At 52.1% G+C, this 12,142-nt stretch overlaps 1 protein-coding gene across 10 annotated transcripts in view; it reads right to left on the reverse strand.

The window, feature by feature from the left end:
- Window positions 1–710: 710 nt before the first annotated feature.
- Window positions 711–12,142, reverse strand: part of EPS15L1 (epidermal growth factor receptor pathway substrate 15 like 1) — a 93,319-nt gene continuing 81,887 nt past the window's right edge. For 6 of the 10 annotated variants that reach the window (XR_003685085.2, XM_036032490.1, XM_036032491.1 and 3 more), the window contains 2 exons: window positions 6,409–6,614; window positions 711–1,346 (listed from right to left, as the gene is read on the reverse strand). Coding sequence is in view for 9 of the 10 variants with exons in the window: in XM_036032490.1 (XP_035888383.1) it covers window positions 1,200–1,346; window positions 6,409–6,614 (353 nt within the window). In the remaining variant the exon portion in view is untranslated. The remainder of the gene's footprint in view (window positions 1,347–6,408; window positions 6,615–12,142) is intronic. The other 4 variants (XM_036032496.1, XM_036032494.1, XM_036032495.1 and 1 more) reach the window with 2 other exon arrangements.

Genomic DNA, 12,142 nt, shown 5'->3' on the forward strand with positions numbered 1-12,142 from the left:
GAAGGCACGTCACAAAAGGGCTTCTGGAGTCTACCTGGGCCAGATGGGGCTGCGTCTGTGTGCGCCCCCATTTCCAGTCAAGGCTGATTCTGGAACATTCTGGGCCGGTTTAGTCCTGGGTTGGCATGTTGCCCTCTTTTTGCACAGTTTTGGAGTCTCTGGATAAAGGCTATTCCAAGGCCGTGCTCAGGTCACTGAGATTCAAATCTTTATCATCTTCACCTGAGAGAAGCCGGCTTGTCTGCCTGGGGACAGGGAAAAACAGAGCAGGGACAAATCCGAAATGTCCACAGCATGTCCTCAGGTCATCCCAACAGTTCTGTCCAAGCTTCTGGAATGTTCTAGGAGAATGCTGCTGTGTCCTGGTGGGAAGCTCTCCCAGTCTCCAGATTCCTGAGCACAGGGCGTGAAGACTGCCCCACAGCCCCCACGCCCCCACCCCCGCCCATGTCAATCAGGCCTCAGTGAACTAAGGGAACCTCTTCCAACAGCAGCAGGGTGACCAAGGGTTGCATCCTGGGGGGACAGGGCACCCATGAGAACATCCCAAGTTGGCTTTCTCTGTGGTGCCAGAACCCACTCAAACGTGACTTAAGCAGACACACCCAGCCTGGTTTTCCAAGTCACTGTGGGGCTGGCCTGCCTCTGTGACATCACGTGCGAACATTACTGCAAGGAAAACACTTGAATAAAAAGGAAAGAGACTCTTCTGTTTTGTATTAAAATATTTTATATTAATCATTCAAACTTAATTTTTATACAATGAATGCATACATCGCAGGTGTCTGTCTCAGGTTGGGGAGGCGGCAGGGTGGGTGCGCCCTGGCACTGGTACCGAAGCAGCTGTGAGCAGAGGACGGAAGGCTGGGAGACGCCACACGCTCCCTCTGCTCCTTCCAGGTGGGGGCGCTGTCACCAGACAGGGATGTCACAGTGGAGAGGTGGAGGTGGCAGCGGCCTGTGCCTTTCCAGGCCTCTCTGCAAGGTGAGTCACATTTCCTCACCTGGGGTGAGCCACCCAGAACCTGAGGCCCTCTGACCAGCGAGTCCTTGACCTCAGAGTGGCTGTGGCATGTCACAATGTGAAACGGGGACCACTGAGTGTGTATGTGTGTATATACAGACTTCGGTGTTTTCTCCTTTTGAAAACCCGCCCCCATGGCGGTCCTGCCCCTGCACACGTGCTTGGCAGCCCTCGCCTAGGCGGCGGGCATGTCAGCCTTGCTGAGAGCAATGGCCAACTCCAGGTCCTCCTGCTCCTGCCGCCGCAGCCGCGCCAGCCTCTCCTGCTCCGCCTTCTCGCTTTCCCGCTTGGCCCATGCCAGCTGCTGCTCCTCATTGCCAAACTGCAAAGGAAAAAGGAAGGTTGTGTTACATAGCCTGGGAACTGCAGCCACCCACTGAGGGGGAGGTGCGTGGGTCAGGGGCAGGGACCCAGACAAATCCTATCAAAGTTGGGCAGGGTGCAGGGAACCGCATGTAATGCTGGGATGCATGGCAGCCGGGGTGAAAAACCAGAAATAGCCAGAAGCCTGTATCTTGGTTGGGGGTGGGGTGGGGACATGCACGCCCCAGCCCTGACACCCAGTCTGGGGGGGGGTCACATGCATGGAAAAGCAGGGCTGAGTCTGACCTTAACCACCGCCTTGGACCTCAGAGAACCTAGCCACCTGTCCCTGCAGGGAACTGAAGAAGGTGACGTGACACAACAGCATGGGACACTGAGAGAACTCCAGTGACCCCTAGTACTGAGTCTATGTGGCAGCATGAGAGTGGCAGAGCCCCAGCTCGGCCTCCTCTTGGGATTGGCGGGGCGTCTGAAAGCAGCTGGGGGGCAGAGGTCAGCTGAACCCTGAGGGGCTAGGATGGCACCGCCATAAGGCCTGGGCCTTGATGGTAGGCTGCTGACACTGGTGGGTGACAGGCGCTGGGACTGCAGAGCCAGGCTGGAACAGATCTTCGATCCCAAATGTGTAAAGGGGTCTGAGGCCAAAACTGTGGAGACGAGTCTTAAAATGCAGCTTCTCCTCCCGCCCAGCCTCGCTTCAGCTCACTCTGGACTCGCCCTGGCATTTATGCTGCCATTCACTCCACTCGGTATTCATTGTCGGGGTTCTTCTCCAAAAGGTTCAATTTTTTAAAAAATTATTTTTCCAAACAAGGGAGAAAATGGTTTTGATCCTCAGATAGGTGATTTCAAACCACCTTTGTGTGAGGTCCCTTTGCTTTAAAGAAGGAAGAGCCAGATCTCACACGCTCTGCTTCCGGCGTGGTCCCCGCAGGGTCCTCAGTCACTCCGCAGTGCCTCCCGGTGGGCCAACTCTGGCCCCGTGGACCCAGACACCGAGCAAAGACGAGTCCTGTTTGGGGCCCTGGCCTCCCTCAGCCAGCGCCTCTGGTCTTGGCACCAAGCACTGGGTGACACCAGAGACAAAGAGGCAGGCTGGCCCTCTGACAGGTGCGTGCGGTGCAGAGACAATCCCAGTCCAACGCAGGCTCCTGTGGAGGCGCTTGCTGGTCCTGCCTGGGCACTGGGAGAAGGAAGTGTGACGGGAATTCACAGCTACTTCTTCTCACACGGAGTCTGCACAGTGAGTCCCAGTGACAGCCCAGGAGGTGGGGTCCTGAGACAGGTGGGAACACCAAGGCCTGTGAAGGCAGAGCCCAAGTCCTCAACATCCTGGACTCTCCCCGGTTCAAGGTGGAGCTGCCAGCTGTCACTGCAGGAAGATCTGGGGTATAGGGTGGTGCCCAGGCCTCCAGGGTCTATCTGCGCCTCTGGGTATGGAGGGACCAAGCGCCCAACCTTGGTGCTGCCAGAACAAGGGTGGGGTGGAAGGGGCTGGACTGAAATGCGCTTGTAGGCCCCAGAAAGGAGCTGAGAGTTCCCCTTGGAAGCTCCCTGAGCTGGCGAGTGGGGCGACTGAGTTGGCAGTTTTGAACATTTCATGGTTCTATGGCTGGTGTGGGAGTGAGACAGTGCCACATGCTGGGGCAGCCAGGCAGGGAATCGGGGTGGGTTGGGTGGGGGGAGCCTAGTCTGGAGCAGAGGTGTCCTGGAGGCAGAGGTGGGGCAGCCCAGGGGGCCTTTCCCCATCTGGCCTCAGTAGTCAGCATGAAGCACTGTTCTGGGAAGAAAGGCTGTCTTTGTTTCTTAGAGAAACTGCCTAGAAAAATGCTCAGAGGTTTAATGGGCCTCCCTGAAAACTGGTCCCCACCCCTCGTGTTCCCACCACTGGTCGCAGATAAGCCCCATCACCTCCTGCACTCTGGGGAATTTTCCAACACCTCCGCAGGAGAAAAACAAGGAAAAAACAACAAGCGCTGGTGGAAATGACTCTAGGGTGCTGCTGGCGGCTGAGAGAGGGCACCTGGCCTCTGCCTGCCCAGAGCAGGGGTGGGCGGGCCTGAAGAGCAATGACATGGGTTAGATGGGTCAAAGCCTGGAACCAAGGCCCAGGGGGGTCAAGTGATAGGCTGAGGGCACACCATGGTCCCCGCTCAGCCCAAGTCTCAGAACAGCCACCTGCTCAAGGGTCTACCTTTTCAAATGAAACATGCTGATAGGAACATTCCAGAAGCCTTCTGAGTGAATGGGCTCGAGGCCAGTGTAGGCCCCCATGTGGAGACCGGCAGAAGCGTGTGGTTTACACACACTGGAGAAGCACCGGGGGCTGTGACATCTGACAGAAAGCTGGAGGAAGCGGGTGTCTGTCTCAAACCAGCTGACAACCCTTTCCGGGCCCTGCTGGAGACACCTGGACGAGGCTATCTGCTAGTCCTCTGACCTGGAGGGGTCTGTCGCATCAAGGTCCAGACTCCGGGAGGCCCATGGGCAGCTCTGATCTCTTCGTTGTTCCTGTGCCGTCACAGGGCTGAGACGAGGCGGGGCACAACGGTGCTGCCCTGCCAAGATTCCTGCCCAAGGGCGCCCGCTCAGGGTGCTTATTAATCGGCGATTCAGAGGACTCCTCACACGAAGCCTGGATGCCCTTCCTCGCTGGGGACAGCACCCGTACCCTGAGACATCTGATGGCACTGCCACCATATCACCTGAGGGGACGCTTCTGGCTTTCTCCCATCAACTCACTTATTCTGATGCTGAAAGTGCATCCACCTCACTCCACAACACAAAGCTTATCCCATCTGACATTTGCTCTGCTCTCAATGCAGACTTCCAGAAAAAAGGGCCATTTTGCTAACCTATAAATACTACTTGCTAATAAACACATTTGCCTGAGACAGAAAGGGTGGTTTTTAAAGAAATCCCAGAGAGGTTTCCCATGAACAAGCACAAGTGACCCATTGAAGGAAACTTGGGGCTCGTAAATTAAGAGGGTTCCAGGGCAGCACAGCCAGGGTGCCAAAGGGGAACTGTGTGCGTGTGTGACACTGGCGTCTGAACTCCAACACACACCAAGCTGCCTCTGCACGGGTGACCATGTCTTGGCGGCACTCAGAACACCTGACCTGAAAGTTACGCTGCCAGCCTGCTGGAAAGTTCGAGACCCCTCGGTATTACTGGTGGAGCTAAAATACACAAACCAGAGAAACCGACTTTGGCCTTTTTTGAGTTAGCACAAATCAAAGTCCAGTGAACCCTGAAACCACTGGCTGATGGGCTGAACCCCCAGATGCCATGAAAATGCAAGTGTTGACCATGTTTTTGGACTATGGTATGACAGAGGGGGACAAACCAAACCAGGGAGGTGTCCTGCCTCTCCTCCACCCCATCCCATCAGAAGGGGCCGAATCTCAATGATTTCCAGATTCCCTCTGGAAAAATTGGGGCACCTGAAGCGGGAAAGGTGATGTGAAACAGAAAACAGGGCTGCAAACTCAACTGGGCAGAACCAGAATCTCTGCCTGGAAATGAGGGAGATTAAATAAATACCCAGAGTGTTTTAAAATCAAAGTTACCAACTATTCTAGAGTAATCAGAAGTGTTGAGCCAAATGACAGCTTGAAACATTGGGTGTGTGTGTTTTTCAAATGTTTTCCAAAAACTAGCCGCCAGGAGGGGAACAGAGGGGCCACAGGAAATAGATCTATGCATTTCAGAAAGAGAACAGTCATTTCTTCAAATTGCCGTTCAAATCCACTCACCTCTCTGCCCTGCCCCAAACAAAGTAACTGAGTCATGCGTGAATGGCTCCATTTTTTTTTCATCAGCATTTAATATTTTTTCCACTGAAAAAACAAATGTGGTGCTATTCAAGAAACTATAGATAAAGCAGGTTTTGTTCCTGGCTTTCATTAACAATGTCTCCATTTGTACACACCCACAGCGTGCACAGCCTGTCAACAAAACCTAGCTAACTGCAGCTGTAAAATATTCACAGGTCACCAAGAGCCAGGGACAGAACAGCGTCTTGGGCGGCTTCAATAAGCCACAGAATTGCTGGGTGCGAGGTGGGACTGAAATGAATCAAGTGTTCATGGGGCACGGATATGGACGGCAGAGCTTGTTTTAAGAAGGATATTCTAGGAGTCAGAGCATCTATAAATAATGCATGTCACACCTAACCAGGAAACAAGGTACTTGGCAAATGTGAACGAAGAAAACTTTTTTTTTTTTTAAACATGGGTGCACAACAGACAGTGAAACCGATTCTGGGAAGACAAACTCTGAAACTCTGAGAACAAGATGCTGGGCACTGATGAGGGTGCTGAAAATACCCCAAAGTGACAGCGTTTCAGAATCTGGGATTTTTTTCACACCAAGAAACAGAGTCAGACTTACAAAATACCAGGATGAGCTTCTGAAAAAGCACCTGAATTTGCTAATGGCTTTTTGAGGATTTGGGTGTGTGTGTGTTTGTTTTTTTTGCAAAAGGACAGAGTTTCAGAGTGGTTGTATTTCTCTTTTTGTCAGAGCTGGCAACTAAAATAAAAGTTTGTAAAAAACCAAACTGCTCTTGTTTCTGCACCCCACCTGCATCCTTCATTTTGCACTTGCTACACCAAATGCACTAAGGCAGGACAGTTGGAACTCCTGTACAGAGACATTCTGGGGACAGCAAGACCCCAGTATAGTAACTTTAGCAATTTTGTTTTCATACTTTAGAAGTGTCTGACATCTCGGCTTCTGGAAATCAATGAACACAAGCACCTCTGGGCAAAATAAACAATCCAGAACTGACCAGGAAAGGGAAAGACAGAGACAGACAGATACAGCCACCAGATTTGGCCACCATACCAGAAGGACATGTGCCCTCGTCACAGAATATCCAAACCACAGCGCCTTTTTATTTGAGAAACACTTTTTTCTTACAGAAAGCAGCAGTACAGAATAAATAACATGAGCGATGGCATGAGGCACCAGGAGACATAAGCCAAAAAACCAGCCCCAAAGAAACTGCAAGCGGAGGGGGAGGAGGTGGCATGGAGGTGGAGAACTCAACTTACAGAGGTGAAGTCTGCAAAGCCCAGGGAAGAGGCTTTAGAAGGCTTAGCTGAAGAGGAGGGAGCAAATGGATCTTTTCCACTAAATGGGTCCCCAAACCCCCTTTTGTTTTGGAACGGGTCGCTGTTGTCAGCCCCGAGTGGCTGGAATGGATCGGGGGAGTCGGGAAAGTCTGCAGAGCCGAGCTGGCTTACAGGTGTACTTTTACCTGGAAAGTTTAGGAGAAAGAAAACAAAGGAGAAAAAAAAAAAAAGAAATGCAAGTTACTGACCACAGACAGAACAGAGTCCTGACTGAAGAGGCTGGGGGGTAAGCGCCCACTGGGACATCTTTTCCCCTTTTTGGAAAGATCTAGAATGCCACTTGTGGGACGAGCCCAAGGGGTGGGGAAATGGCTGGTCTCTTGCTTTATCCAGGGTTAACAGTTTGTGGGTGATACCGGAAAACCACTTCAGATGACCCCCTCCCCTCCCCTCCCCACCCACATTAGTTAAAATGTATAGTCGTCCTTGAAAAGTTTGCACACGGGAATGTTCCAAAGTGATTCATTTCAGTGTGGCAACATTTACTATCATGCTGAGTGAAAACAAAAACAATCATGGCTGAGCACAAAAATACATGGCAGGCTTCCAACAACAAAAAGGTGGGGGTGTTTACAATGAAAGGGGGACTCACTCCACGCTTTGGTGTAGCTGTGAGGGTCTGGATGCAGCTCACCCTTACCAGGCAGACACTGCCCTCGACCCCACAGCTGTGTTGCCCTGGGGTGTAAATTCTTTTTCAGCTCCTGTCCCTTTGGTACTGGTGACACCAAAGGACAGGGTTTGGACCTTTCTGGGATCTTGCCAAGAAAATGGTTCTAGGATACCTGGGTCCCAGCAAGGGTGAACCCAACAGGGCCGAGAGAGATATTTAGCACTAGAGGGAAATGGAGTTGTGAGACAGTGGCTGGGGGTGTGTGGCTTAAGGACAGGTGGCTTCTGCCAATAAGCCCTGACATCCTACCAGAAAGTTCAACGAGGAATTGGATACCTCTCCAGGCCTGTTTGGCAACTGGAGACTCCAGGATCTGCCGGATCTGTGGGCCAGGTTATTGAAAATAGCGGGAATACAATGAACGAAGCTTCATTCAACAGCGGGGCACATGCACCCCGACCCTGCACCACGACAAAGGCCCCTCCAGCTCACACTGGACTCTGCCTGATCTCACCCCGACAGCTCTCCAGGGCCCAGGCAGCACCTCCTTCTCCCTGAACCTGCCAATGCCAATGTGCTGTGCCAATGTGCTCACGGTCCCCTGTGCTGCTGTCATCTACAACAGAGCTGGGCACTTGGGATGGAGAACGTAAGGCCTGAAAGGCTGAAAATATTATCTGGCCTTTTACAAAAAAAACCATGTATCCCCTCAGGCATGGAGAAGGTGGTTAGCTCTGATGCCTGGCAGGCAGTAAGCAAGCCTCATGTGATCAAACTGTTCTGAGAGACTGAGGGATGCTCCAGGCCCCTGGGTTGTAGCCAGGCCAGTGCAGCTTTGCCACCCAGAAGCCAGACCTGCTGGGCACCCTGCTACCCGCCAAAGGAAACTAAGGACCCCAACGGCAGCTTTGCTCTGCCACAGGTGCTCAGGTACACGTAGGCATCCTCCCCTCAGGCTACTCCCCAGGACCCCCACCCAGCATCTGCAGAGTTCCCTGTCCCTGCCCCCATCTAGGCTCCTCCCCCCCTCTGCACCCCTTCCTCACTGCAGAACAGTGCCACGTGTGAGGATGGCAGGTGTCACCCCTAGGAGAGGACACACAGCAGGTCATCTTGTGGGGTGGCTGGCTCAGAGGTCCTGAAGCCCCGAAAAACTGCCTTGGGGAGAGTGCCAAACCCCAAGTGGTGGCACCATCCAAGGCTTGATGACGGCTAGATGAAAGTGTTCTCGTGCAAAGCACACCGGGAGGTTGTGTGTGTGCGTGCATATATGGCCTGGAGCACCTGCAGCCACTACTGGGCCCAGGGAGACCAGTGCTCACCTGTACACTGTGCCAGTGTGAGCAAGAACCCCCAAGCCCACAGGCAGGGGTGCCCTGGGAGACAGTGTATAGAGGAATGGGGACGCAGGCTTGGGTACCAGAGGGGACAAATGCTGGTCTCGTGGCCTGGCCACCCCCGATCTCCCTTCCATAACCACTTCTACTGTCCCGACTGCCCTGTGCTGCCCAGCCTCTCTCACACCTCTCCCTTCCCCAACACCCTCTCCATGGCTCATTCCTCCCCTGCACACTCCCCCACTGCTCTGGCCACCTTCCATGACACTGACTTCTGTCCTGGTCCAGCCTCCAGCACACCCAAGGGTCCTGAAGGGTCAGTTCCATGTGGATGGTGGAGCTCAGCAAACTGCAGGTCCCAGTAAATCCTGCTCCATCCCTGGGGCCAGACAGCCAGCCTCCAGGGTATACACGGGCCAGACTCCGCCACACGGGCTCCACGGGACCTCTAAGGGACTTAAGGGCCTTTGGGGCAACAGCTCTGAGGATCGAGGAGGATATAAAGGGGATCTGGCTTCCCTCCTTTGCGAGCAACAGTCACTGCTGCACTCTCAGGCTAATTTTTTACCCAAAGCTAAAATGATCACGGGCCAAACAGTAGAATTCTAACACAGGAAAAAGTAGGAGATTGCTGGAGAGCCCCAGGGCAGGGCACAGCCCCTGGTCCCAGCAGTAAGTCCCGGGGGGCAGCTGATCACAAAGGCCAGATATCTGTGTGGACTGAAGAGGTGAGCCAACTCAGCCAGGGGTCTGAGTGGCCAAGTCCATCACCCACTTCTGTGTTTTCCTTCTTTGCAATTAAGGACTTTCTCCCTGGTTTGGTTTTTGTTTTTGTTGTTTTTCTTTTTTCAAATTGCTTTGGGGGGGTGGGGATGGCATTAAAGAATCCAGCCTGCTGGGATTTGAAGCTGAGGTTTCTGACAAACAAAGAGATCACGGGGAGATGAGAAGCATCATTCACATCGAGAACTGCCCGGTTTTGCTGCTGCTGAAACCGTTGTTATTTAGAAATCATGACTGTGTTAACATGAAACCAGGGCACATCAACTGCTCGTTTTCAGAGGGGAAAAAAAAACAACGGTTTTTTTCTCAGTTGTCTGTTTTTGTACTTCAGCATGAGGATGAATTATTATTGTGCAGGACTCGTGCAAAATTGCGGGTGTTTGCAGTTTGGTTGACACTCTGCTTGGGACCAGAGGCTTTCTGCGGAGCACGCACGGCAGGACAGCCCAGAGCCCAAACTTCCCTCTCTGCATCCCCACTATTTTTAGCCGCTGCACTTTTAAAAACAATTCTGGGTCTAGTTCCTGCTTTTACATAACCACTCGTGCTAGCTCCTTAATCGTTTTTCCGATTTTCTGAGGTGTAGCTTATCTCAAACGTGACAGAGTAACTTTAAGTTGCTTCCATGTCCCTGAGCAAACTCACTACATAGTTTTGATGCCTTTTTACGGTTCCAGGTATCATGAGGAAGGAAGGGTCATGACTGAGGCATGTTTCAGAGAACAAAAGTCTTTTGAAAATTGGTATAAAAGCTACCCAGGACGATGGCCAGAATGCATGGTTTGGTGTCACATTCCTAGATTTCTGCCCAGGGAACCACCGATCCCTCAGGGTAACAGAAGGCGGTGCCCGAAGTCAAACAGAAGAGAGACCCCCTGGGGGCTGCAAGCTGCTGACCTGGCACCCACTGGGGTTCTCCAACACTCACTGTAGTTTTCATGAACAAGAGGAGAGGGACGCAAGATTGAAGAGAAGGCAAAATAGGGCTTATTTCAAACCGCAGCAGTTTCAACAGTTACCCAAGCGGTGCACCGAAACCGCACATAGGACTGCCTTCAGCAAAAACAATACGAGCCCGATGGTTTACCACAGCGTGTGTGCTGTTAAAAAAAACTTGGTGGCCGGCTCCACCCTGATAGAAATGTCTTTAATTCTTCTATTTCTTAACTTCTCGAGGCCAGAGAGCCCCCAGAGCCAGGATCGGCCAAGTGGCCAGGACCAGCGCAGTTACTTCAGAATGAGCTGTTGGCAGCGAAACTCGTGGTTCTGCTTTTCCCAACACGCTTTTCAGGAAACCCTGGCCAGGAAGAGTCCCTGAGAGCCGGTGCATGGAAAAACAACGGAACACAAATGCACACGCCCCCACCAAGCTTCAAAAAAATGTGAGCTCTGAGAACTCTGAAGGCAGACTCTCTTTTTCGAAATTTTTAACTGAGGAGCAGAGTGAGAGGTTTTGGATAATTTAGGGTCTCAACAAATCTGACTAATAAAAATATCACAAATATACGCGTGAGAGTGAACGAGTATATTCATTCCAACCAGACACTTGCTGGGTTCTATGTATAAAATTCAGGATGGGAATTGAAATATGCAGTTCTGTAGATGAGAGATAAATACAGAAACAACAAAACGAAATAAAAAAATAAAAAACAAAGGTCTGTGGTCAGGACAGCTGCCCCACCTCAGCTATCACGCACACAACAAAGCACATTCTCACTGCTGCCGTGTGCCCCTGCCTGGGGTGTCCACTCTGCCACCACTCACCCTACACAACACGGGACACCACACCAACTGCCACGCATCCTATACAAGCCGGGAGTCCCACACAACTGTCACCCATCCTACAGGGGATCCTCACAGAACTGTCACGCATCCTATACAACAAGGGACGCCCACACAGCCACCAGGCTTCTTAGAGTCACCCTACACAGGGAGCTGTGGCTGGGGAGGGGGTGCTCCTTATCCCCTCAGCCCCTCCCTGCCCACTCCCACTTCCCCAGCAAAACAGGTGAACTGGGGGGGGCATAGAGAAAGAGAGGAGTGGGCTGTCCACAGCACCCTTTGAATTCATGGTCACTTAGAGAACTTTTCACTGGCAAAGACTGCTTTTCACCCACACGCAGGCATGTCCCCCTACCGGTTCCCACAACGGGGGGCCGTGGAGGGCAAGGACACACAGGACCGTCCCACCGGGCTGAGGGTGGGGAGTCCTGCAGAAACAGCCCTGTGCTCACTGCTGCACATTCGAGGAGAAGGCGAGCGGCAGATCAAAGCCGTGCCAAGTAGCACAGCCCTGCAGATAAAATCTGAGGTCCCACCATCAGAGCATTGAGATTTTCCACTAAAAATATTTACCGAATTTTAAGAAAATCTGCTTAATGCATTGAAGGGAACAGGATGAGGTTTGGTTCTGAATTGTTGAGAAAAGCTGAATAAATATTTACTATTATCCACCAGGCTCCCCCACAACTGGTGTTTCCCATCCTCTGGGAGGCATCTGGGGTGCTCGGAGGTCATGGAAATCTCACTGAGCGAGAAGCATGGTGGGTGTGGGAAGTGTCAGAGGGAAAAGGGAAAAATGGGGCAAAATAGCCACACGGTCCTGGTCCTCCAAAGACAAATACCCTTTGGAGTGAGAAATATGATTTTCAAGGTTTCCAGGAAAGGCTATCATGACATTTATTTGTAAGAAACCTGGCACAGGCTACATTAGTTCTGTAGCAACAACAGGGAGGGGGCTGCGTGACTCACAAATGAATTGACAAACCCCAACTCAGTCCTCACAACAAAAAGACGACGAACTGCAGGTGTCACAGTTCTGCTTTTTGAAATAGCATATTTGTTCTTTGATATGCACCTTCGACACACTCTACCAGCCTGCCTGCACCCTCTGGGGCCTCAGGTGCCTTGGGGACATGGG

Source organism: Phyllostomus discolor, chromosome 8 (assembly GCF_004126475.2).
Source record: "Phyllostomus discolor isolate MPI-MPIP mPhyDis1 chromosome 8, mPhyDis1.pri.v3, whole genome shotgun sequence".
NCBI classification, from domain to species: domain Eukaryota; kingdom Metazoa; phylum Chordata; class Mammalia; order Chiroptera; family Phyllostomidae; genus Phyllostomus; species Phyllostomus discolor.